A 27,707-nucleotide genomic window follows, 5' to 3' on the forward strand; every position below is an offset into this window, starting at 1 on the left:
CCAGCGCATAAGAGTCTTTAAAGCTGAAATAGAAACTGCACCACTTTTACAATGTGGTCATGCGCGGCTGCAACCTCTGCTGCAGTACACATGTCATGGGTTAAAGCTTCAAATGGTCATGTGAATTAATTTTTCACCTTCTGTTTCCATCTGGCAAATGAATCTTCATATTTCCGTAACAGCCTACTCAAGTATTCTGCACAGATACGGAAACCAGGGCACTGCCCTTGAAATATTGCCATCGACAAATGAAAGCCATTTTCCACTTGATTGCATTTACAAGAATCTGACCAGTTCCACTAAAATACTAGGTATACTATCCATACATTGAAAGAAATCTTCAGTCTTTTTTGCTGTTTGATTTTCTTTTAATTAAAAATTCAAATGAACACACTTCATACATCATATGTGCAGGTACCAGAACAGTGGGGCTTTTTTCCTTTACAAAATTCCATGTGGTCCATCAGATGGCCAGTTGTGCAGTAGAGTTTCACTTCCTCTGGACAGCAGTGAATGCTGGCATTTGAATGGGCTGGACTAGGTGGGCTGGCTGAAATACAGGCTTCTTCCGCATCTCAGACAGCATTTTCACTGAAGGCAGAAGCTGGTTTCTTTTGATGATCTGTAACGCCAGCTGAGTGTTGCCTACAAGACAAGTTTAATTTTGATATTATCTAATGAGTCAGTGTCCCATTTGCTACAACTACATGAGTTTTGTACGAGAAGCTTTACGATGTGGTTTACTACTATTTGAAACTTCACTGCACAAGTGAAGAGGGTAAACAACATGCAACAGGGTCCAGGACTGCAAACCCCTTTCTTGAGTGAGACAACTGTACATTTAACCATTTACAGCTGGGATGATAATATATTTCTCACATCAGCAAATGTTTTGCTCTTTTATGCAAAAGTAGCATTTTAGGCTAGAGGCTTTTTGAACAAAATAGGAAGGCTGCAGAATTTAAGCAAGGGCAAGCTGTTGGATAACTACACTCAGGGAAAGGCTCCTTGACATCTAAGCCCAATGGCCACCGTTTAACAGTCTGCCACATAAAAAGCCCTTGGTCCCCATCCCCACTGCACAGAATCAGAACCCCCCTCCAGAGAAGACCAGACAGAGAATCCGCTGCTTCCAAAGCTCTCTTCCTGCAAGCCCCTGCTTGACCGTAGGTCCTCTGACATACCTAAAACTTCCTACGCTCTCTATTGTGTCAATGCACTTCAACCTAGTCTCATACATGACACTGCTGCTGATTTAAAGGGAACTTTGGCAGGCTGAGGCCTGCTTTCCCATCCTCTTGCCCTGAAATCTTAATTCAACAACATATTGGAGAGTCCACAGGGGGATCTTGAGCCTGACAAGGTCACTGAGCCTTGTGCTTAAGAACTCTACTTTAACAAACATATTAGGATAGGAAGCTGTGTCGAATACTGGCCATTCACCAATATGATATGTCAGTGATGGCGAACCTTTTCGAAACCGAGTGTCCAAACTGCAACCCAAAACCCACTTATTTATCGCAAAGTGCCAACACGGCAATTTAACCTGAATACTGAGGTATTAGTTTAGAAAAAACAGTTGGCTTTGAGGCGTGCATTACTCAGGATTAAGCTTGGTAGTAGTCGGTGGCTTTGCTTTGAAGCAACCATGCAACTCTTCCAATGGGTGAATCACGACCCTAGGAGGGTTTACTCAAAAGCAAACCCCATTGTCAGCAACCGAGATTACTTCTTTCCATGAAAATCAGTGGGATTTAACAGGGTTACCTACACTGCTTCCCCAAAACTAGGTCTTAGGTTTAATGCTAATAATCGAGCCCAGCGGCCCAGGCCAGCCTAGATGTGGAGGGGGGGAGACTCTGTTTGCGTGTGCCCACAGAGAGGGCTCTGAGTGCCACCTCTGGCACCCGTGCCATAGGTTCGCCACCACTGATATATGTAGTCAGTGCCTGATGCCCTGTGAAGGGGTTGTGATTATGCCAGTGCTATTTACCATTCTGAAGTTCAAGGTAAACGGCCAGTAAGATTGCCTCTGGTGGTATCTCCTTGGGATGAATCAGTGAGGCAGCCTTGAAGCCAACACAAAAAAAAAGAAGAAAAGAGCTGAAAGCATTTAGTGTGCAATTTGACAAATAAAAAGCATACCAGTTGGCAGGAGGGTACTAATTCAAGACAGGATTGTGAATCCATATTCAAGATGGTATAAAGTAGAAATTACTCTGATTCCCTTGACTACTATACACACCCTTGCCTAAGTTTCGATCTTGGCTACCATGTGAATGCTGTTATCATAAAGAGAATGGTTGCATTGGCTGTTACACATATACAAATCATTAAGTGAATGCCAGTATGCATATTCCAGAAGCACAGCTTTTAGGAAAAAGGAAAAATGATAACATATTGGGAAAGGACAGGATGGAGCAAAAGTTTTGCAATGAAGAAAAAAACCCTGAAGCGTACATATGGACCTGGCAGACAGACTGGCTAGGCCTTGGTGTGACAATGACTAAACTGTGTTTGGTTTAGTTTTCCTAGCAAAGTTCCAGAAAAATTCTTACCTGGTGCAGACACTTGCGAGCTTTGTCATACTCGCTTCTCAAGCAGTAAGCGCTTCCAAGGTTGAACAACATCATGGTGCGTGCGGAAGTGACCGAACTGGGGTAACACTGGGGGATTTGCTTGCCAGCTGAAGAAAAAGAAAACATACTGAAGTATGACATAACTAGTTATTTGTTAAAACAAATAACAAAAAGCTAAAGATTAATAATTATCTAGAATTAGCCCAGGAAGATGCCAGCATGAACTAAGAATTGCTTCATGCTTTATATGACAGTCAGGTGTACAAGCACTGTGGTGAATACATTTCCAGACACTTGTTGAATGCATGTGCTGGAAGATTAGAATGGCTGCAGGTGCCCCCTCTCACCAAGAGTCGCCGCTTCTTGTCAGAGATCCTCCCCAGCCCTCCTTTATGCTGGTGAGCTTTGAGTGCAGGGAAAGAGGATTTCGCTCCAACAAATCTGATACAGCGAGTCTCCGTTCTCAGACAAAGCTACCACCACAGGCAGAAGTATCACCAGAAGATAAACCCAACTGAGATACACTTGGCAACTGCCAGGGAGAAATTATGTTCATTTCCTGACAGAAAATTAAGTGACAGTCTTCCAAATGACTAGGAAATGTTACAAGCAGAGTTACCAAATAAGTTCTTACACTGTTACAGAATTTGCATGAAAAGAAAAAGCATGTTAAGATTTCAGGTATTTCAAGACTGCATGAACAAATCCTTTGACAATACAGCTTGTTACAAAGTCTTACAAAAAAAGATCAGCGATTGGTAATGCACTAAAACTGGCAAGAGACTGATAAAAGAGAACCGAAAGAAAATATAAATACTTATTGCTAAAAGATGGTCTCGGAGTACAAGCTCCATCAAAGTCAAGAACGTTCTTCCAGCTTTACATGTCTACGAACCCTCCAAGTTGAGGGTGTGCTACAACCACCAGGATTATTTAACCTGTCCAGTTGCAGCTACTTGAGGTGTACATCAGGAATGTGGGTTAGCCCTGCAACTTTTTAATCTTCAGCTGTATTCTTCCTTATGCTGACAGTGTTGTTTTACTATCCCATTCAGCAGCGACCTCACCATGAACTCTAAAAATCTTTTTGGTTTCACTATGGAGCTGAATTTCTCTATATAAATATTATGGAAAAGATGTATGGTTACTGAATAGTTCAATGGCATAACAGACACTAATGGCCCAATCCAGTTCCCAGAGGTGGGTGGGGGAGTGCTGCTGCTGCGCCACTGTAACACCGCCAGAAGGCTTCCAAGTGGCATGGGGGAGGGGGGTAGCTTTAAGCCCTCACTAGGGTTTAATGGAGCTACTCCACCCATAACTCCAAGCATTTGAACAAGGAGTTCACAGCCCTAAAATCGGTGGAAGCCAAATAAAGTTGGCTCCACCCTCAGGAGCGCCTGCCCTGACCCCCACTCCCATGCCAGTGTCCAAGAAGATGCCAGCACTGCTCTACTGTGGCCCAGACTTCCAGGTTTTGCCATTGTGGAGTAGCTGGGCACGGGCGTCTATGCCCCCTCCGCCAGCAAGGGTGTCCCTTGCTCCAGTGGATGGGGTGAATGTGTCGGCACAGAGCTCTGCCACTCCCCGTGAGGGTTCAGCCATCCCCCACGCCAACTGGACTGGGCTCCCAAAACATTCACATCAGCGACTGTTAAAACACATGATGGTAAGAAATTAGCTTCTTTACAGCAATTGCTTTGATGAATAAAGGGGAATAGACTAATGAAAAAAACTGTAGAGGGGTCATCTGTCCCTTTCTTGCATTTACAGCTGTTTATGCCTGGGTGACCCCAAGGTTCACTTTCATATCTGTAATGCTATCATTCTCCACAAAGATAGCAGCTGGCCAATAGCAGGATACTTACAGGATTCCATGGCTTCGTTTTCACCTTTGTCAGATCCTACAAGAGTAAACAACCCCACAATACATTATGAGTATAACTTGACAAGCAACAATTAGCATTTTCATGTGTTCAAACAAGGGAATTTACTACCTCCTTAGTAGTTTTTACCTTAAATTCAACATATGCCAAAAAAGCCAACAGTATTTTAATTGCAAATGTGGCCAGTTGACTTCTTGACTATTAAATGCTGGTTGCAGTTATGACCTGAATCCAAATATTTGGAAACCAAAGATTTTATTTGGACTTCTGTAAAACTGAATGATACCATATGGCAATATAACTCTGAATTCCAGTATTGAAATAACAGTTAACATTTGCCACCACCTAAGCAATATTAAAATTAGAGGCAAATAATGACAATAGAATATTCTAGGCTACTTTGTCTCCATGAAATACAGATTCCAGGAAATCTGGAAGAAACATTAAAAGGCAGAATGGTTACAAGTTACAGCAGGAAGGCAGTTAAGGCATGACCGGTTCTAATCAAGCGTGGACTCATTAACCTTGATCTGGCTCGTTTGAAGATATCCCCAGGGACACATCAGTGACATTCTCCGGGTTCAAGTGAGTAATAGCGTCAGAGATTCTGTCGAGAGAGATGAGAGCCTCTGCAGCATACAAATGGCCAAGGAACCTACAACAGCAAGAGCCCCATGGTTAGAAGTATCAATTTGGCAACAAGCCACATGAAGGAAGCTACTGAAGGGAACACCGCTCTGTAGGTCTGCCTCATTGCATGGGAGAAGGACAACATAACACACCAGTTACCAACATTTAAACATGGAGGTTATTAATTCCTATTTCTCACTACAGTCCTATGGCAATTTGTACCTGTGTGCCTGCAGAATGAAGGGCACAGACTGATGCAACACAGTTTAGATCATTTCAGCAAATATAATGCTGTGAATCACTACACACCTTCTTCAAAGCCCAATACAAGTTTGAAGTCATTCTTTACTTTCCCCGTTAGGGAGCTAGGTACTGGCTTAGCGGTATGGAGCAGGAGAGCAAGAACACAATAATGGGTTTCCTACTTCTCAAAGAGATCATCCCGGTGCTGCTCAAGTTCTTGTTTTTACCTAGTGTCTGCTCTCTTACTCTGTAGTTAAGACGTGCAACAGGACCACAGGGAAATTTAAATGACAGTTTCAGCATACTGCTGATTTCATGCTGCTGCTTTGTTCATTTTGCTGCACTTTACGTTTTTATTGCTCTACGCTTTTTATTTTAAAGTCCGAATATAAATCTTCAACGTATGCACGTGTTGGCTTAGTTTCTGATGCCCACGTCTGCATGACGCACCCAAATGAAACATGCTGGGAATATTGTTAACAGTAAAACTGCATCCATTGCTTACTTCAGAGACCCGGACAGCTTTGGCTGCTGAAGAAGCTTATCTGCGTGATTCAAGGCCATCAGGTTGTCCCCCAAAGCCAGAGCCACGTAAGAGCTGCAGGAAAGTATAGAACACCTGGCAAGAAAGAGAAATGGCAAAAAGGTGGGCATTTCAGAATGTATCACTTCAAGCACTAATATATAGAAAATCCACATAAGAAATGAAATAGGGGGCAAAAACAGGAGGAGAGATCATACGTTTGTATTTTTAGAATTTATGCTTACCCTTCTATCAGGGCAGCTCACAACCACCCACATTAAAATTTTATTACATCCCATACAGTAGATATCCCAACAACAAAACTTTACAACCCAACAGAGCCATGACAATGTAAACAGGATCAATCTGAGAAGGCTGTGTGGAATAACTGTGTTTTACAAGCCATCTGAAAGACTACCAGGAAGGGAGGCTATTCCAGAGGGAAGGGCACCAAAATGGCCTCTGGCCTGACATGAGACACGCCCTTGTCACAAAGGGGGGACAATGACAAGTCTGCTGGGTTAACCTCAGGATAGGCTGTCCTTTAAAAGCCCTTCAGCACCTGGATACATAAAAGCTAAGAATCAACCCCCTGACCTGAACCCAAGGGGGATCTTTCCCAACTTTCCCCCTCCAATCAGCAACTTCCAAAGCACCCACAAAATGGCATTAGAAGGGACCACAGGACTCTGCCAAGCCAAAGAACGTGGAGTTGGCAGCTGCAGACAGGATGGGAGTGGGTAAGATTGCCGTTCCTCCATCTTCTGCCAGCAGGGCATCCGAAGAATACAAACCAGGGAAGTTGTCTCAGGCACTAACTGTCATCTGCCTTCCATGGCACGCCCACATAAAGCAGGTTATAACAATCCAATCACCCAGAGTCAGCATGGCCACATCAGTAGGAGAAGAATGCAACAAGCATTTCTGCATGCCACAGCTCGAATAAAAGGCTCTCTCCTTATTCAAACTGCCCATAAAACAGACAGAATTGACTGTGTGCAGTATTAAAGAAATGGTATATTCAACCAAGAGCTATTTTCCTGAACTACTTTTGAAGAGCAAAACAGAGAATCTGTGCGCTGACAAAGTTTTGCTTTATGAGTGCGTCCAGGAGGACCTCAGCACAATGCTCTCCAGACACTAATGTCACAAGGCCCTTTAAGAAGAAAGAGCCCACTGGCCTAGAGATTCTTGCCCTGAAACCTGAGCCAGGCATTCCACAGCTTCAAACAAAAGGCCGGCATCAGGATGTCAGTATTAGGTCAGGATTTTACTGCTTGTAATTCTGCTGCTGCTTCAGCCGCCTCCCCCCAACACACCACTTTGGAATACTTTCCACTTCACAAGGCAGAGTTCAAGGCAGGCTGCCTCAGCTTCGGGGCATGAGGCTTCGACTTACTTGCTCCAAGAACAGATTCAACTGCTTTGCACGGAGGAGGGAGGCTGAGGGGATCCTTTTAGACAGATCTAGCGCTGTGGGAGCTGCAGGAGGTGTCCATTAAACTCTCTAGCCAGTAGGTGGGCTATTACTGCTGCAGCCTTCTGGTAACTGTCAAGCCCACTTCTGGCTCAGCAGTAAGCCATGTTAATTCATGGCAGGGCCTGGGGTGCCTTTCTTCCTTTGCTCCCAGGAGGCGCACACACTTTAATAATTATACACAAGCAGGATGAGAAGCCCTCTCCACAGCTCCCGCCCCACTTCCTCTGTGCTATGCCCAGATGTCACATCAAATATTGACAACCAAGAGGTTGGCAAGGAAAGCCGCCTTGTCTTCTCAAGCCCCAAACCGATTTGATTCCCACTCACCCCCAGTTAGTGGCTACCGTTGCAGACAGAAAGAGGGCATTTTTTCATCTTAAGCAATTAGACTGGGCGATCTTGCCAGCGCCAGGGAAGAGATGCTTAACAAAATGCACGGAGGCTTACCAGCTGACTATTAGGGCTGATGCAGAAACCAGCATGCCCTTGTTGGTTTCCACACAGGCTGCTGCCCTTGTAAGCAAAGCTATTATGCAGAGTTTTATGTCTACGAAGCTGGAGAATCGCTCCCGATATCACTGAGCAGTAGACACCACCAACACCCGCAGCAGACACTGACAACACAAGTCTGGAAAAAGTGCAGTGTGTTCTCTCAAATATCTGTTCGTAGCGGATACAGAATGCTGCTTATCAGGCAGACAACCATGTCTGCTACTGTTGTCAATCAGTTAGATATTCCTATTTCAGAAACACAGGCAATAATTCAGAGAAACGGTATTTTTTGAACATCCAGAAGTAACTTTAGCCTCGCCTTGCAACAGGATGCTAATGACGGTCAGATTTGCCCAGCCCAGCAATTAAAAACATCTGACAGTTCCTGGCAGTTAATCCAACCAAGCATCCCAAGGGAAAAGACAAAGTTTGTTCTCCCACCCATCTGGATTTTGACACCTCTCCACAGACTGCCTCTAATGACGACAGAGAGTTTTAGTCTTCTTGATCTTTTCTGCTCCCTCAAGATGCTTCTGTGCAAGAATAAAAGCTGGATGTTTTAAAAAAGCTGCCATCCTGAATCAGGTAGCCTGTTGTGTGATGACTAGACAACAAGACCCGTTGGCCCAAAGAAAATTTGCCAGCCCTCAACTATTCAAGTATACAATGAATTGAGCTTACACCACACGGGAACTCAACTCAACCCAGTTCAATCACTGGCAAGTATTCAAAAGCAGAACCACGCCTAAGTACACTAGCTAAGCCAACTGGCACCGCCAAGCTAACCAGAGCCTTTCCTTCACAAGACAGAATATAATGAAGCTCAAGAAAGATATGATAATGTGAATTTTTGAAACTAATTTACCTCGAGGCTTTGAAAATAATTTGAGATTTTCCTCAGAAGTACTTGATTCTTTTCATCCACTTTCAGAAGCAATATGAGGGGTAACAGCTGGTGTGGTGTAGTGGTTAAGAGCAGGTGGGCTCTAAGCTGGAGAACCAGGTTTGATTCCCCACTCCTCCACATGAGCAGTGGAATCTTATCTGGCGAACAGGATTTGTTTCCCGACTCCTACATTCCTGCTGGGTGACCTTGGGCTAGTCACAGTTTATTCAGAACTCCCTCAGCCCCACCTACCTCACAAGCTGTCTATTATGGGGAGAGGAAAGGAAAGAAGTTTTAAGCCACCTTGAATCTCCTTGCAGGAGAAGGGGGGAAATAAATCCAAACTGCTCTTCAACTCTCCTTCATTAATATGGACAGAATAGGCCCTCTGGTATCTTACTGGCATGGATCCCACGAGAAAGCTCTGCTGACCAAAAGGACCATCAGCAGAACATGACTTCCTTGTCACAGAGCAGCCCAAAATGATCCCTGTAATTTTGCTCCCAAGGAAACCCACCCCAGAACAGCATAAGGGGAGAATGAGACAAAAGTGGCCCATTAGCAGAAATTTCCCATGGGATTCATTCACCCCACTGTGTTTAAGCCCTTCAAGCTCCACAGAATGGATCTGCAATCTTGTCAAGTTGTGTTTTTTCTTTTTCACTCAGCATGGAATGCTGATGTCTTCAGATGCAGCCTCTGACAGGGCACAAGAAGTTGCTGCTGTATATGAAAAAAAAGTTAAGAAACACCAGCATACTTGGACTATTCACTTTTTTCTTCCAGCAGGGGCCTTTACAACTTTAACATCAGCTAAAATGCTGCATAAATCAGACAGCTGTTAAAGGGACAGAAGCCTCATCAGCAAGAAGTTGACAACCCCATTAAGCAAGCATGAAAGCCTTTCCACGAGCCAAGAACAAGGGGGGAACTGTCCCAATCTACACGTTTTCAAGGTTTCTGTTACTCCCCGAGAAATATCTTTTCAAAATATTTGACCCCAAAGGAGAACACCAGCCTTCTTATGAACATTTACTCTGGTCTAAGCCCACCAAGTAGGACTGCACTGAAAGAGTCCTACGCTGACCCCAAATTAAGTAACAGTAATGCAGGTTCCTTGGTTTCCTTGACAGCAAATCAGAAAGGTAAAACCTAGCATGGCAATTCAAAGGAAATCGAATTTGTCACCGGCCACCAGCCTCCATGGAAACTTTCAGTCTTGGGAAAGTATAGGATGGAGTTCAATGATCTGGTTGAAAAGCAGGAGAGAGACTGAATGTTGCAACCGTCACATCTCCCAGGATTTTGAAACACTGGTGCGCTCGATATTCTGCCAGAAAGGTTTACTACCAACTCAACCAACAACACATTTTTGACCTGGCATTTGATTTACAGCCACCGTCAAGCTACAGGTAAACACAACCCCTCTTTACTCAGATATGTCTGCTGGAAAGGATGGATAAGCTTGTTCCAAGGACTTTGCAATGCAAAGTGATGCTGTGCCTAATTTGAGAGTCCATTTTTTCTCAAGTTTTTTCACAAATGAATGAAGAAGAATCTCAACCACTTGGAGTGAGACTTGCAGGAGCTAAACTAATGTTTTTCTTCTGTCGTGCCGGTTCTGACTGGAAAGAGTACAATAATTCTGGTTGTAATGACAAGATTTTCTTGACAAGCTGTCAACTTTCATCAATAGAGAACAACGGATGACTGAGAAAGATTATATTTCTTCTTTTACAGCCTGGGACACAATGACATAAATGCAAGTTAGTTCTCACAGCCTACGAATTACACATCCACTTTCAATCAAAACATTTCATTTGAGGAATTATAGTTGTGTGCAATGCCTATGTTTAAAATCCATATCAGTAAGAACATACAGCCCAATTAGTGTTTCTTAAAGAAAGGACTAGAAAACCAGCCTGCCACACACAAATTACATTATGACATGCCCAAATCCATATTAGCATTCAAGAGCACCTTATACGGAGGAGTAAATCAGAATGCCCATTTCTATATCTAAAAAAGCAAAGATCAATGCAGCCATTTTGGCCTATGAGTACAGATTTATGTAAAAAAAATAGCATACTTATCATCCCTTGGATATGGAGATACCCATTATATTGTAGTAAAGCTTCACAAGTGAGGAAATATTCTAAAGCAGGGTAAAACGAACACCACATCTTATTTCTGGATTTGAAGGCAGCCTACCTTAAATTTTCCAATTCCTGTTTCCTGAGTGGAGAGGATGGAGGGGCTGGGACAAATTTGTCTCCTTCGTGACTCTTATTGCTGAAAGTAAGGCAAGACAGAATGAGCAGCGATAACCCCAACCTGGAAAAGGTGGCATCAACAACTAGGACATTGAGTAACTTCTTCTAAACAAAGAACAGCACAAATTAGCATGCTGAAAAGGAGAATGAAAGAGGACAATATTTAGGGATGTAAGGAAGAAGGAAAAGCACTATTAAAAGTAGCGTAAGAATATAAGAGCGAGCCTGCTGGGTCAGACCAGACTCCATCTAGTCCAGCACTCTGCTACTCGCAGTGGCCCACCAGGTGCCTTTGGAAGCTCACATGCAAGATGTGAAAGCAATGGCCTGCTGCTGCTGCTGCTCCCGAGTACCTGGTCTGTTAAGGCATTTGCAATCTCAGATCAAGGAGGATCAAGGTTGGTAGCCATACATCGACTTCTCCTCCATAAATCAGTCCAAGCCCCTTTTAAAGTTTAAAGCAAAAGAAGATAGCATGACTGCTTTTGGGTAGTAAAATAAAAGCAACTTCTTTAGTAGGTTATAGAAAGAGGCACTAGGGAAGCTACATTTCTTAGCCATGCCTTTCATCCAACTGGCCACTTAAAAAAACCAAACAGAGAACCACTTTCACTCTGAAATGGGAAAAATAGGAATAAATTCAAACAGGACTAGTTCTTGATTCCAGAGTTTCCTGAAAATCAGATGAAAAGCCAACTCAGCTTTGTGGACTCACATTTAGTCAAGAAACCCTCTCTACCCCAATCTGGAATTTCGTGGATTCATAATTTGGGGCTTTGGGTTTACAACTGCTCATCTTCTGTCCCCAGTATTACACAGATTTAGCAATACCTTCATACCACATAATGTATAGATGGATATTAAATGTAAGAATTTAAACCTCACTACCAACAGGGAAAAGAGATCCTAACAACCGCAATGGAACAAAGAATCCCTACCCATTACATACTGCAGGACTGCATTCACAGACACATAGAGCGAGGAGTATATCTTCTGATGATGAAATTGAGTATCTTTCTTCAACAGCACTTGTGCTTACTAACATGTTCCTTCTACTCTCTCAACTTTCCCCTTTGTCCATCCACAGTAGCATGATCATGACTGAAGCTGCTGTGGGCAAAAGAAATGGGCAAGACAAGGAACATCAGCACATTCCTGGTTTCGCTTACCTGCACGCTTCACTGTTCTCACTGTTTTCGTTATTTCCTCCCAACTGGTTACCCACTTTAGACCCATTTTCCTGCTTTGGTTCCTGCTGATCTTCAGGAAGCAGCAGCAAGGCATTTCTTAGACAAATTGCTGCAAACTCCATGCTTGCTACAGGAATAGCTGAAGACTGACCATCACTTTAAAAGGGAAAAAAAAAAGCTTACTGACATTTACCGGCATTCTTTATGCTATATTACAGTACTTAAAGCTTTCAGAGTTAGTAGTCAGCTAACTCTGAAATAAACAGCAGCTTATTTATTGGAAATATGTTCCAGTTTGAAGCTGTACTCAAGCAGATAAAGTACAAAGGTAAATTAATACAGAAGCTGCAGAAGAGGCTCATGTTTGCAGATTCGTGGCAGACTGCCTAGCAAAGGCAGCATCAAACATGTACAGCAAATGGTGTGAGCACATGGTGCGCCGCTACCAAAATGGCGTCCTTTAAGTTCAACAATCAAAATAGCACCGTTAGTTCTGAGACCACAGTTCTTCATGCAAAGCTGTGACAATTTTGTTGGACAATCCCCCTAAACAAATTACTTATCTGAGGGAATGAGATTCTAAAATTCAAGTTCCCTTCCTATGCCAAAAGCATGGCCAATGCAAAGGACACACTCAAGAAAGTGAACAAAGAGGGTATCTGATAGATATATTACATTTATGTTATGTTTCCAGCTCCATTTGGAAAAAACATAAAAGCAACTTTATTCACATAAGCAGTATTAACTCACCTGTTGGGATGCAAGGCAGCAGAATAACTTATTAAAATATAGTAGACAAGGGTTTTTTTCTAGCCATTCTTTGGATGAGGCCACCTGTTATTCCATCTCATTCCACCAGACTCCTAAACACTATCCACCACTACCATGGACATAATCTGTAAATATCGTATAGGGGGATATAGAACATCAGGCCTCCTCCCCCTGGTAAGATTATTTTCTTGTTGGATGCCATTGTTAGATACTATTGTCTTAACATTACCTGTTTTAAATATCTATTTAACTGTTTGATTTTATATGTTGAACGTCACTCCAAGTCTAACTGTGGTTAGCAAGGAGCGAAATATAAATTTAATAAAATAGTTGGTTTTTTAAATCAGTTTTCTCCCCTTTTGAAGAACAGCAACAAAGAATTCTACAAACTAGAACTTACTTATAAACAACATTCTGTATAGACTGGGATGCTAAGACTATTTTACGATGATAGCCTTGGCCTACAATTGACTGCACGATGCCCTTTTTGCTTGGGAGGCCTTTGGTCTCTTGTTCTGAACTCTAGAAGAAAAAAGACATCAAAAGTCATGTTTCCTGCTCAAAGGCTGGGTTTTCCTCTGCCTGCCCATACATATTCCTACCTTACATTAGAAGTTCTGTGCACAACAAGAGTATACTTTCCATTATATTGTACCACTCTGCCTTATCAGTTCTTGAGGGGGGGAGGGTTTGGAGGCCCCCATTACGCTGGGTGCAACACAGACTTCCAGCATGTTAATACTTAGCAGCAGAAGAAAAGCCAGTTTCTCACAGTGTTCAGACTCAGGAGTTCACTGCACTCAAAACTATTCATTGTTGAAAGTAATCTGCTCCTATGCAGTTCACAACATGCTCGCAGACAGATCAAATCAATGATTTGCGATCCTGAAAATGCACTTTTAAAAATCTTTTCTCCACTCAGAATTACACCTGAAAATGCGGGGGGTGGCCACATACGTATTTCCTTCCTCCTGTTTTATCCTTTTTAATAGCCCCATAACCCATGGCTAATAGGGCACAATTGGCCCAAGGATCCCCAGTGAGTTTCAGGGACAAGAAGTGACTTGAACCTGAGGGTTCAGTCTTATCCAGATACATCAAATATAGTGGCTCATCAGATCTCAAATAAACTTTTTGTAGGAAAGACAAGAAATGCTTAATACCCCAATCTGTACCCCCACCGTTCTATCAGACTCCTTCAGGAAAATGGGAAGGTTACCCATTTTGTTACTATAACAGCAATTCTGTGGTAACATAATAGATCTGGGTGATCTAGGCCAAAACAAATACAGCGACATACGTTACACAACTGTTCAGTTAGTTTCTCTAGCTCAGGGGTGTCCAACTCTGCCGCTTCAGATGTTCATGGACTACAATTCCCATCAGCTAATTGGTCGTGCCAGCAGGGGCTGATGAGAATTGTAGTCCATGAACATCTGAAGTGCCACATTTGGACACCCCTGAGCTAGATTATACATATGGAATCTCAGCCTGAATAATACAAACATTACTCCTGAATTGTTAATTCTCCCAGTAATCAACTTCGCCCACTTTGGCTAAAACCTCAACTCCCATCAGGGATACTATCTTTTATACAGTGGCTGTCCTAAAAACAGCAGAAACTACAAATTACAGGCTGTGTTGTAGGACTTAATGGGGATGGGTGTGGGTGTGAAAGGGTAGTGAGTTGACTACTGTTTACCAGCCATTCACATTTTTATTTCCAACAAACCTTTTAATAATTCCCCAACGGATCTAAAAAAAATTTCTTCAATAAGAAAACACAAGAACAGCAGGTTGTCTACCTAGTTATCCAAGCAACTAATAGCTGAAAGATTACAGGATTCAACATATGCAACCCCTTCCTTTCCCCAGCACTGCACTCATTACTTCTGCATGTCTTTAAGTCACTTCTGGTTAGAAAGAACCTTACTCCTTTATTAGCAGCAATGCAGCATTCTGCTATTCTCAGCCAGAGGCGAGGATTCGAGTGATAAACTTGCACAGCTTCTATAAGGCATTCAAAAGCAGCTAGCGGCCTCCCAATATGTAAAAGCTGAATACCGCAGTTATACAGCAACTCGTAACGTTTGTTGGTCAATAAGGTGCACATGGGCAACCCAGAAAATTTTTTGCCTGTGAAAGAAAATCAGATATCAGTTTGACAGAGTAAGACCAAAAAAGATACTGCTGACCAAGGACCATCAATGAACAGATTAAATTAACCTTCATCCAAAGGCCAGTCACTTTGGAGCTAACTGACATACACTATTAATAATTGCCAATATCTAGTGCTTTATCCTGTTCGGCAATACAGCTGCCCACAGGGATCTGCTGCATTAATTTCTGGGATGAGAAATCGCTACTTATATATTTTAGGCAGATCTTTGTTAATGGACAGTATCTCCACTTCCCTCCCTCTTCCATCATAACTCTTAATGTATTTAGCCTCAATGTCCTAATTAAATATGAATGTAGTAATTAGGATTGCTGGAAAATGTAATTTGGGCAAAGCCTCAAGCTCCTGGAAAACCACTGAGGCCTCTGGATGCAACTTCAAAGTGTTCCTCTACTCCACTGAAGCGCTCGTGTCTGATGCTGCTGGCAGAATCTCCCACTGAAAGAAGCCGAAAGGCACAAAATAGCCTAGAGGTATCATAACAGCTCCCCATAACTAAGGACGACATCTGCTGCTTTCTCACGCGGGGCTATACCCTGTTCCACATAAACATCTAAGTAAAATTGTAACATCATCTGCCATTTTCTCCTGCTCCCCTCTCCATGTGCTCTGACCCCCACTTGTCATCCAGCAGGTGGGGTGAGAGGAGAAAATGGAAGATGAAGTTTACAATTTCACTTAGGTCTTTTATGTAGAACAGGGTATAGTGAAGGAAATGAAGGGGGCAGGAGGGCAACATGTCCTGCCTTCTTGCCTCCCTGTCAGGAAAGACAGGCTTATCCTGCATCAATCTGCTCTGGCTGAACATTTTCACATGGTAGACCCATCTTTGCCTTATAGGAGCAATTAATGGGGAAAACCTTTCAAGTCCTATACTAATTCACAGTTTACATTCAAAATAAATATGAGCCTGCAGAGTGTTCAAGCAACTCTCCCCACTTTAATGTTGCACAGGTTTGAGACAGTACTTTCCAGGGAAGATGGGTTTCGATCAACGTGGGAGGTGGAGAAATAATGTGAGACTGCAGCAGTCACATCTGTGACACAAAAAAATCTCATCAGGATAAAATCTCAGAAAAAACTTCCAAGTGTCATCTTTAAAGATGTTATACTGTACATGCAGATGAACTGCCCGTATGAATAGTTTCTCATTAGGATTAGTTGCCTATAGAAACTTTCGTACTGACTTACGGATTCTAACTTACATTGGAGACTGATGAAATCAGGGATTAAATTATTCTACATTAAGTGATCCAGAATAAAAAGATATGCTCTTCACCTGGGAGACATTTTCCACTCATACATATTAGCTTCTATTTCAAACTACAGCTTACAATTACTATTAAAGACTAACTGCCCAAGTTAAAGATATTCTTTTGTGTGGTGACTACACTTTGGCATCGACATTGGGTCATGTTTTTGGCACTTACACAGCAAGCACACAAATTATGGAATAGGGCATGTAAGGAAAGTCCTGTCTCTTTGAATGAAATGCAAGCAACACACAATCAATTTTAAACAGTAACACACCACTCAGCACACTAACTTTTCAGAGAAACAACTCTATTCTTTAGTCAGACCTCTAGCTGTGAGATGAGAATATCTATGACATGAACCACAGGCATGGGGAATAATGCCATAATTGAAGAGCATGCTGCATGAGCCAGCACAGTGTTGCGGTTAAGAGTGGCAGACTCTAATCTGAAGAACCAGATTTGTCTCCCCACTCCTCCACATGAAGCCTGCCAGGTGACCTTGGGCTAGTCACAGTTCTCTCAGAAATGTCTCAGCCCCACATACCACACAAGGTGTTATGGGGAGGGGAAGGCAAGGCAATTGTAAGCCACTTTGAGACTCCTTAAAGGTTGAGAAAAAGTGGGGTATTAAAACCAACTCTTCTTCTTCATGCTAAAAGTACATCATAAAACAATGAATGGGAAGGCCTGACCTTGACAGGGATTTTTTTGGAGCCAGTCACTGTCCCTGATGGCAAGTTTTTCTATCACTCCGCTTTACCTGGGTCTGTGCCTCCTGTTCCAAGCTGTGCACAGGCATTATCGTTCTCCTGTAAGGCTTTTTTAAAGTAGAAAATTCCTAAGTTGTGTTTCCCCATGGCAAAATGGATACACCCAAGATTATTCCAGAACATGCACCGTAAGCATTCACCTACGAAAAATTAAAGGGAAAAAAAGTTTTGGAATAGAAAAAAGTTGTTTATTAGTGATAAGTATTTGATTAAATCATTTCCAGAGTGTGGAACAGGAAAACACAAGAGGGAATCCACAAGGACTTGTGGGAGGCATATAATTTCCTCCTTCCCCACCACGTCTTTCCCTTCCCACAGAATCTCCCTTTTTCCTACTTCCTTCTCTCCTTCCCACCCAAGTGGGCTCCAGAAAATATATCAGTGAGTAGAATGGCACTCATGGATGCTTTTGGGGATCACTAATCTAGAAACATGCTAGCTTAAAAACATTTAAAGCTATTTCATACAGTCAAACCCTAATTTATCAAATTCAGCATAGTCTACTTTGATCTAAGACAGAGAAAGGTGCACATCAACACCTGATATTTTAAGTAGATTTACCAGGAACTGAAACCTGGATCTTCTGCATGTCAACCATGTGTTCTACTACTGAGACACAGATCCTCCTCCAGAGACTATTTTCATACTGCTTCTGGTTGTATTTCAATTGCCAGAGGATTCAAATCCCAGACACCCGGAGCTACAGGCATGTCAATTACTGTTGTCCAAAACAACAGACAAAGGAAAGCTCTGATGAGGTTCTTAAATCACTAGTCAAATTTGTTTCTTTAGGGGGTGTATCATGCAGCTTGCAGTTTAACTGTGGGAATGCAGTCCTGAACACACTCAACACATCTGTTGGTTTCATGGAAGTAATTCAAGTAATCTACTGCCAAGAAAAACTATTTCATTCACAAAGTGTTTTCCTTAAACTCTTTAATTAAACAAGTGACAAAGGTCTGGAGACTTTATCCACATCATGTTTTAACACAGCAAAGTGTTGTGCCTCCTTTAAGCTTATTAATCTGAGATCTTTCGATGCTTCTGTGTAAACATTTGCAGGGTGATGACAGAGGGGCTTAGCAAGAAAGAAAATTCTTACATGACACCCTCTGCCCAGCACTGTATAAACCAAACGCAAGTTAATCCAGTTACACACTGTGAAAAGGATTAACTAGCCTCAGTAGTGGAAAGTGCACCACCAAAAAATTTGGCAGTTTAAAAACATGAATATGTAAAGGAAGATCATCAACTGAATAAGCAAAACATAAGTTGCCAGTCAATTAAAAAAACAGGACTTGGTATTTTAGCTATACCTTCCAAGAAGGACACAAACACTTAAAATCTAAACGTTCTATGAAACAAGAGACAATCTGTGGTCAAAAAGTAATTGGTGTCAATTCCTAATGCAATTAAATTCATGCTGGTTAGCAAGGAATTAAAATGTGTTCAAGATGTAAAATTATAAGATGCTCTCACTAGAAAGCATAGCTACACAGGAGTACATTTCAGAACAGGTTTTCAATAGTCGTAGGTTGACTAGTATGGTGCTTAGAAATCTATCTTTTCAAACAGTATTCAGTGTTAAGACAAGTATGATGAGAAATTTGTATCTATAAAGGGTGGGTTAATTTTAATGATTTTAAAAGAAATGTTCTGAACTTTTAGCCCCTTCGTGTGCCTTGAAAGGGCAGGACACACATTTTGCAAATAAAAATGCATACACATGAACATTTCACCTTGATGCAAGCAAAAAGAACACTGCACAATGTCCTGTTTTGTAAATATGCACATTTATTTTACCTGTTTTCATAAATCCTGGATGTTCAGCAATGTTTGAGCTGTTCAACAGCTTTACAGCTTTCCGATAATTGCCTCTCAAATACTCAAAGTTGCTTTTCAGAAAGAGAGAAGGAGCAGACTGGAAAGAAAATGAAATCCACAGTTAGGTGTTTAAGGAAGGAGCTGGCAGCAGAAGAAGGGGGCTGCCTACAACATAACATCTCTCAGCCAGGAAGCCACAACAGAGCACATCCCATCTTGGAAGAAGCTTTCATAGTGGTCTGAAGAACAGCAAACAGATGGTGATAAAATAAGCAGACTAACTACACAAGTTATGAAAGGAGAAAAATTCTATTGAGAGGGCAATAATCCAGATCCACACAAAAGAGAAGCAGCTAAGAAGCAATAAAAATATGGAATAGGAGGGGTAACCCAGGGTCCTGACCTTTCTAAAAGGTAGAAACAGCAGCAGGTGAAACCCTTCCCATCACACATGTAGTGAAATCTGGCCAAAACCCTTTCCCACTAATAGCTTTTCAACTGATACGATATCTGTAAGCAGCATCAGAAGTTCATTTGAGTGAGGAAGAGGGTGGGTGAAAAGCAGGTTAGGTTTTAACACACTGATCAAGTCACAAGAGCTCCAACAGAAAGTTTACACTCTAAAAGTGACAGAGAGCAATGGTCCAATGTGCAGCCACACCTAAATCCATTTCATATGAGGGATTCATCCCACTCATACCCCTCTTAGCTCAAATGACAAAACGTATTGGAAATTGTTTCAAAGTTCTTGTCGATTTTTTAAATTCAGCATTTCAATGATCTTGAGGGACCTAGAGAGGGTTGAAGAAATTTCCAAACCACATTAAGAATTTAAATGATACAAAACAAACACAAAAGACTCATGAGGTTGTCAGCCATAAGTTCCAAGGCAGTGAGCCACAAGCTAAGAGGTCTCTGGTCATGCCCAGCCCTTGTACCTGCAGGCCAGCAGTGGCATACACCCAGGTGTGTTGAGCTGCTGTTGGCAACATGTGTCCCCAAAAATTTCCCCTCCTTTGTTCTCAAAGCCTCTAGCCATGGCCAGCCCTCCCATGCAGGCAGGAAAGAGACTAATGCCATCAACTTAAAGCTCTGCCTTTTTAAACGTAGTAATGGAGCAGTCATAAGTATGCATTTCTGGAGAATTCCCTTTCCCAGCATAACAATTTGAAGTACTTACATTTCCAGCAGTGTTCATAACTGACTTGATCTCTCTCTTGCATGCTTTCAGAGATTTCATCTGAATATAGGCTCGCACCTTATACTGTTGAAAATTAAAAAAACATCTTAAAAATTGAAAAGCCATTTTAATCATACTGTACTGAAGCCATGATGGCTACTTTTAAATTATGTTGCTTGGATCCTGGGACATAACATACTGTAATTTTACTTGCTTGGTTTAATTGAACAGTGTTTCAACACGTTTTGAACAGGTCATTTGATGTTAATTCAGAACTTTTAAGTGTGGACTCCAAGAAACATATCCTAAGCAATGGTGGCAGTTAATGTCAAAATCACACTGTGTGTGTAAGCACAAAGTGTTGTCAAATCACAGTCAACTTATGGTGACCTCATAGGGTTTTCAAGGCAAGAGACTGAAAGAGGTGGCTTTCCATTACCTTTTTCTGCATAGTGACCCTGGAATTCCTTGGTTGTCTCCCACCCAATTACTACCTAGGGCCAACCCTCATTAGCTTTTGAGATCTAACAAGACCAGGCTAGCCTGGGCCATCCAGATCAGTGCTAAAATCACACAACCACTTTTTGAAAGACATCAGTGGAAGGCCTTAGCTTCAGTGCTCTGATTTTTGGCTGTTCAGGGCAACTGGTTAGCTATTGTATGAAAGAAGATACTGGAATAGACAAGCCCTTAGACTGATTCACTAGGGCTTATCTTATGATCATGTGAGTATCCACTCCAAGCACTGTGACATAAGCACTTCTCATTAGTCTTTTACCAATCTGGGCAACGTAAAGAAGTATAAAACAATGAGATGACATTTACAAGGAGTAAAATACTCAAGCTAAATATGCAAGATAGCAACTTATTTCATCCATGTGATAACTTCTATATACAGTGTGATAAGGATAGACCCTGGGGCAAATAGGGCTACACAAAGATATGGCGAATAGAATCCATTTCAGCAATCACACTGGCTAGAAAAAGCACAGCTGTTCATCAGTGGCTAAGAGCTATGACTCATATGAAGTTCAACCTAGTCCAAAAGCAGTGAACACACAGGAACTGTTTGTGAACTAGCCTCAAGCGAATGTCAAAATGCAAAGCACATCTTTAAAAATGACATCCAGAAAATGTTTGAGCAGAAGAGTGAGACAGCCCCAGATAGGGTCCCTACCTGATGAATTTTAGATTTAGCAGCTTCTGTAAGAGTTCCACTTTCAGCTCTGTGGTTGGAAGCTTCTTTACTAGTGTTACCTGTCTGGTGACAAATTGAAAGGTGAAACAACTGTCACTTTGCAAATTAGCAAAGTAATTCATAATATTATGAAAAAATATCCCGTAACTATTGAAAGTATAACCCTTAATGTGTTACTGAAGAAAAAGGTACAAAGACTGATTCCCATGCCATTTACACAGTTTCTTGGTTGACACTCAGAACCAATTTATTCATTTAAAAGACCTATATCCTTTGTCCCAGGTGACTCACAAAAAGAATACCCAACATGGACAAGAATAAAATCACCAATAAAACCCAGATTACTTCAATTCCACAGTAATTTCAAACAGCAGTCAAAAAAGGACTACAAGGCTTTTGAATTGCTCCACATGCTCTGCCTTTTGCCAGACCCACCTCATTTTTCCCATTTTTGTTGTTGCCTCCTTGGGAAATCATTTTTTCTAGTACAGCGAGCAAATGCAAGGCTTTCTCAGCTTGGCAAGTCAACAGGTACAAATCCACCAGCAGGAAACATACTGCCTGGGCAAATTTTTCTTCTACACAAAAACAGAGAAGACATGAACATGAAATAAAAGCCGTTCCAAAAAGGTTCTAAAATTCTACCAAAGGAAGCATATCCTAGAAACAATTTTTTAATATCAGACCCAAAACAATGTATTATCGAAGGCTTTCACAGCCAGATTCAAATGGTTGTTGTGGGTTTTTTGAAACCACAGCCACACAGCCCAGAAAACCCACAACAACCTGACCCAAAACAGTTCGAGTTATAGATTACGAAAAGCACCTAGTACAACATTTATTTATTTTATTTTTATTTATTATTTGATTTAATATACCGCCCTATCCCCAAAGGGCTCAGGGCGGTGAACAATATAAAAGCATATATAAACATAAACATATAAAAGTTTAAAATTTCCATAACACCACTTGTACAAGTGTTTACAATAGGTTAAACCCTGCACAATCGCTTTGTGGACTACATGAGCACAAGGTAGCTGCTTATCCAATTGCATATTTGTCCTGTGATTGTGGCATTTAACTTTAAAAAAAACATGATTCTACACTGGGCAGCTTTTCTTAAGAAGAAAGAAATTAATACATGTTACATATTTTATTCAGGAACTGCCCCAAAAGTCCATAGGTTTTTGGACTTTATCATAACAGGTAACATCTCTCTGTAACACTAAAACAGTTAATGTTTAGCAACCAAATTAAGACATCATGAATGTTTCTCATAATATGGATGTATTTAATGAATCTAAATAGAAATATCTGAATAACTGTGCTGTTTGCAAGCTATTAAAAGTTAAATTAACAGGTTCACTCCGCTCAGTCACTGAGGAAAAGCTCATACTTGGAATCCTTCCCTTTCTGCCAACATACCAAAAGGCTCTATGAACTGGTACAATTTCTCTCCAACAATGATAGCTTCAGTGTATTGCCGAAGATGATACAAAATAACAGCCTGGTTGTAGTAGAGCATGCTGTTTTCAACATCATCTAAGCCATCCATTTCCTCCACAGCTGAATGAACCTGTAAGGGGGGGGGGGTATAAAGAGTACAATGCAGCTCTGTTGGACCCAATCCTCCAGCACAGAATCCACCAATATGCAAAGACCATTTACCAGACAAAGAATCAACATTTGTCTTTCTCCCTCAATTAAAATCCAAGAAGTAACATAGGATGCTTTTCAAATTGTGTGATCACCCTGGTGGGCAGCTAGTTTTGATGAAGTACCTTTTTGGAAAGGGAGGAGTAATGGACAAAAGCCTCAGTTTATATGCACACTGGTGACAAGTGTCCTGCCAGCAAGCCAAGTGACAAGCTTCATTGTCTCTGGTTCAGCAGCGAAGTAGAAGCATCACTTAGATGCCACCAATTATTGATTCCTACCTTAATGTGTTTCTCATCCCAAAGATCACAGAATAGTTTAACAGTAAATTTAATAACAAAGCAAGAACTCTGAGGACAAACATTCATCCTTCTAAAAGGACTCCTCTTATTGCAATGGGCTGGTTCTTGTCTCATGAAAAAGCTGTTAATATAGCAAATAAACTAAACTCTTATCTATTACAGGATTAGTCCTTTAAGTACTTAAACATGCAAATTCGAGAAATGATAAAACATTAGACATGAGGCAGGCACTCCCTCCTAGCCACATCCTCTTGGAAGAAGATCTCACTGATTTCAATGTGATTTCCAAGTAAGTGTACCCAGGACTGGAAACTTCGTCAATCAACTTCTCTATCACATTTAATTTTATCAGTTCAATCTAACACATAAAACAGATCGAAGAACAAGTTATGTGTCACAGAAAGTTCACTGTTGTTTCTTTTACTTGCAGGGGATTCAGAGCTGACTCAACTCATGTGGCTGCCCCAAGCAACAGGAGTGCAGCACAAGTACTTGCCACTGCTGCCCAGTTCCACACAATGGCTTATCTTAAGGCAAAATACAGCAGAAGTGGGGGCAGGGGCTCAGTTCATGAAACATCCATGTGCTTTAAGGTAACCTGCGCAGGACCTCTCCAGCCAAGCAACATGAACACCAATGAAAGCAGAAGAACACTCTCCCTCCCCACTTATGCCACTAGGCCTCAAGACCCCCCCAAAAAAAAAATCTTTGCAGAGGTGGACAGCAGCAGGAAAGGAAGAGCCTGGCATTAGCTCCCCATTTCTGCTTTTCCACTCCCATGGGATATAGAGGGTATCTCACACAGCCCCCAAGTGGCTACTTGAACAATGAACCAGCTGTAGGGATAAAAAGATGGTTGAGAAAGGCAGTTTTGAGCTAGAGGAATTACCCTACCTGCCCCAGTACCACCTTCTTCCTCCATGGAGACCCACAGCTTTCGTTTGCTATTTTTAATTTTTAAAATTCCAAGAAAGAAAGAATCACAGTTCTCTGTAAAGTCTAGTTGAACTCTAAGATTCCAGTCCCTTTTTGGAAAAACTGTCACTTCTCTATGGAGTATAAGCAAACTCATTAAAGAAAAAATAATACTAAAGAGAGGCAAAATTTTAAAATATACCTGATTTTTCAGCTGGCTGAGTGTCTGTTTCAAGTTCTCTGTTGTTGTCTGATTACTTTTACAGAACTCTGTGACTGCCATGTTTAAAACAATTTTGTAATCATCTTTGTTTATTTCTTGTAGGCAGGTAAGGTGTTGCAGGCATGCTTCATAATTTCCAGCCTGTAAATAAGACAATTTTAAAAATATAAGTTTTGACAGGAAATACATCATTAAATCTCAAACTTCAAAGCACTTATTACTAATTTTTGAAAAGCAACTTGACTCTTTTTCCCTCCCTGAAATGGCAGGCAAATTCTTCCAAGTGGATGTAATACTGAAATTTAAAAATAAAGACTGCTGCGGTGGAAAGCTCAGTAGACTTTCACTTATCTCATATTGGCAGACTTCACTCCAACTTTTATTTCGCTGTTCTCCATGTTCAAGGGGGACTTTCTAACATAAAGGTGATATGATTAATACACCCACATAGACCCTAGGAGGAGCTTAAAACCTGCCTTGAGTACAGAATAAGAATCAGCTGTTAAGAAAGGCAAAATCTGCAGTACAAAATGCACTGATCTTTACTATCAGGTCACTGTGTCATGGCCTATCACAGTGGTGGCGAACCTTTGGCACTCCAGATGTCATGGACTACAATTCCCATCAGCCCCTGCCAGCATGGCCAATTGGCATGGCCAGTTACATTGTTCTAAATGGGAACATCCTTTAAAGCATTTTATTTTCTACTGTAGAAAAAGGAACATCATTAATGCTCAGCATTAATTGCATATTTAAGAGGAAAATTCATAGTGTAATTCTAGTCAAAAGAAGTTTTACACTTTTACAGAGAAAATGCTGTACAGATTAGATTTACTGCTCTCAGGATGGAAATCTGTACACAAGAATAACTTATGGTGATAAGAGTTGACACTCCTTCAGTTCTCTTATCTGTAAAATGGGAATATTATGATGATCATCTAACTCACAGGACCATCTAATATGAAATAATTTCTGCAGGGCACTTCTGATGCCACTGCTAGAAACATTGTTCACACAGTTAAAAGCTAGAAACATTCTACTTGACTACAAACTGCACACTTTCTTGTTCAATAAGTCTTAGAAAAAATCCATAAAAATTATATAGCAGTAGTGTAGAACACAACAAAACATTAACATAAATACAGTGAAAGACTATTGGTTCTTTGAACTAGGTTCAGTTGTAGCATCAATTCTCGTAGTTTTAATACTTCTCTCATTACAGTCTCCACCAACTGCAACTCACAAGAATGTTCATTTAATGCACACTGCCATAGCAAGTTCTGAAATTATAAAGATGAGAGTTACTGGGCTCTTGTTCGTTAGGAAGAGACAAAGCCACTAAATAGACGGCTCATAAATAGTACTTCTGACCAGCATAACCACAGAAGCTTCCAAAGCAATTCTGGATACAAGAGTATCTCAATAATGAATCTCAAACGGCCTCAACCAAAGGGGAGGGGACGAAATGGCTCATGGAAGCGGCACGTGGCCACGCTGGCCAATTTGCCCTCCCTACGGCATTTGCTCTGGTGGAGGGGTGATTCTGCTGATGTGCAGCTGCTGCAACCCTCCCTGTCACTGGGACACAGTGCTGGATGCCACGCCAGTGTATCAGGGCCCATGTCACTGGTGTAGAGAGGATAGGCTGGAGGTATAGCCAGGGGAAGGAGCAGACATTAATCGGCTCCCTACCAGCATTTGCTGGGGTTATGCTGGCGGCCTGGATCTGGGGCTTCTTGGCAGTGGGGAGGCTTTTTTTACTGTTCAAGCCTCCCCACACTGCTGAGAAGCCTTCAGGGGGCAATACCACATCAGCGCCATGGTCTACTGCTGCCAAGTTTCGATGGGGCTATAAGGGTGCTTTACAAGTCACTGATGTCAAGTGAATGGTAAAGTACGGTAACAGTAATTATTCCATTTGCCCTCCTCAGGCAAACTTATGTTATTCTTACAACCTAACCCAAAATATTTCGTCTACAGAGAATGCAAAAGATCTAACATCCTATGTTAAAGTGTGTAAGTATATAAAATATAAATTGTTTTAACATGTTAATTGTTTCAAAAAAATTAATGTCTCAAAAATTACCTTACCATAAAAGCTTGCAGTGCACTATTTGACAGTTCTTTTTCTTGGTCAGTGATCCCGGAAGAGGAACCTGTCCCTTCATGTTTCTCTGCTCCTTGATCTACAAGAGGGATATTAGAAGCAACAGTTACTTCCAAACATATTTTTCAAATTGTTTAAAGAAAGCAGTTGTTTATATTGCATTCTTTTTACTCTTCGATACCAAATAAACTGATTCTTTCTCAACTGTAATTTGAGATATTTGTGATGATTCGACTTTTATGGCATTGAGGACTAGAGGCTGAATGAGTAATCCAGGAAACAACTTAAGTGTTTGGATCTGGAGGGAGACTTGCTTGGTACAGTAGTGGCCACCCAAGACAATCAGGTTTCATTTTATCTGTAAAACATATTCCCTATGAATACATGATGAAAGGCAGAAAGATTTCGCTGTAGTCAGTATGCACACAGAAAGGCATGATTTAAACAACAGGCCAGTTAAAGTTACACATATTCAACATTTAATGCCACTAGAATCAAAACTGAAAAACCTCGCTTAAAATAAGCTCTTACAAATTTAAATGAGCAAGAGCAGGTGAGACAGAAGGTCTGCTCTCTTCAATCTTTTATTGAAAAGATTTGCAAGCAGACTTTCCACCAACTCAGTTCCAAGGCAGCTTCTTTACATAAAAATGAAAAACCCCACAAACATAAGCTGGAAACGTTTAAAAAAAAAAAGTGCTTGGACAATGCCCGCACACTAGACAACCCTTTCCGGAGATGCGCACTTTTCCTCCCAAAACCGCGCAGAGTACGCGAATAAGTTCTTCCACCCAATGGAAACAGAGCAACTGCGCGTTCTCATGAACACATGTATCGTTCCGCCACTATATCAAAGAATCCCCCTCCTCCTCGTTTCTCTCGCCTTGGCGGAGGAAGAACGAGGACAGAGCCCACGCCACCACAATATCCCAGAGTTGGAGAACCTTCCTTTGTACCCACCTCCTCCTTTGTCGGCAGCCATTTGTGTCCCAGGCCCCACCAGAAGCGCGCGCGCGCGATACAAAACGCTCTCCAGGGACGTCCGTCGCCTCCACAACGACCCTGCCTGGGAAACGCTCCTGTGGGGTCCGGCTAGTTTCCACTCCCCGCCAGCTTCTGACAGGAACTACGTTTACTTCCGGGT

The 27,707-nt window shown here is 41.6% G+C and overlaps 1 protein-coding gene across 2 annotated transcripts; it reads right to left on the reverse strand.

Annotated features, from left to right (window-relative positions):
* Positions 1–346: 346 nt before the first annotated feature.
* Positions 347–27,707, reverse strand: CNOT10 (CCR4-NOT transcription complex subunit 10). 2 transcript variants are annotated; one of them, XM_048510956.1, is made up of 19 exons: positions 27,524–27,704; positions 26,548–26,642; positions 24,436–24,597; positions 22,786–22,936; positions 21,796–21,938; positions 21,340–21,423; positions 20,163–20,246; positions 18,962–19,079; positions 17,149–17,298; positions 14,887–15,089; positions 13,354–13,475; positions 12,162–12,338; positions 10,931–11,011; positions 5,844–5,957; positions 4,990–5,120; positions 4,448–4,483; positions 2,559–2,686; positions 1,994–2,069; positions 347–645 (listed from the first exon to the last, which is right to left on the reverse strand). In XM_048510956.1, the coding sequence occupies exons 1-19, from the start codon at positions 27,543–27,545 to the stop codon at positions 491–493; spliced, it is 2,232 nt and encodes a 743-aa protein (XP_048366913.1). In that variant the 5' UTR covers positions 27,546–27,704; the 3' UTR covers positions 347–490. The 2 variants fall into 2 exon arrangements, with proteins under 2 accessions (XP_048366913.1, XP_048366914.1); XM_048510957.1 differs by lacking the exon at positions 347–645 and adding an exon at positions 656–1,439 and having other exon boundaries at positions 1,937–2,069; positions 27,524–27,707.

The sequence above is a fragment of the Sphaerodactylus townsendi genome, linkage group LG11, assembly GCF_021028975.2.
Source record: "Sphaerodactylus townsendi isolate TG3544 linkage group LG11, MPM_Stown_v2.3, whole genome shotgun sequence".
NCBI lineage: Eukaryota > Metazoa > Chordata > Lepidosauria > Squamata > Sphaerodactylidae > Sphaerodactylus > Sphaerodactylus townsendi.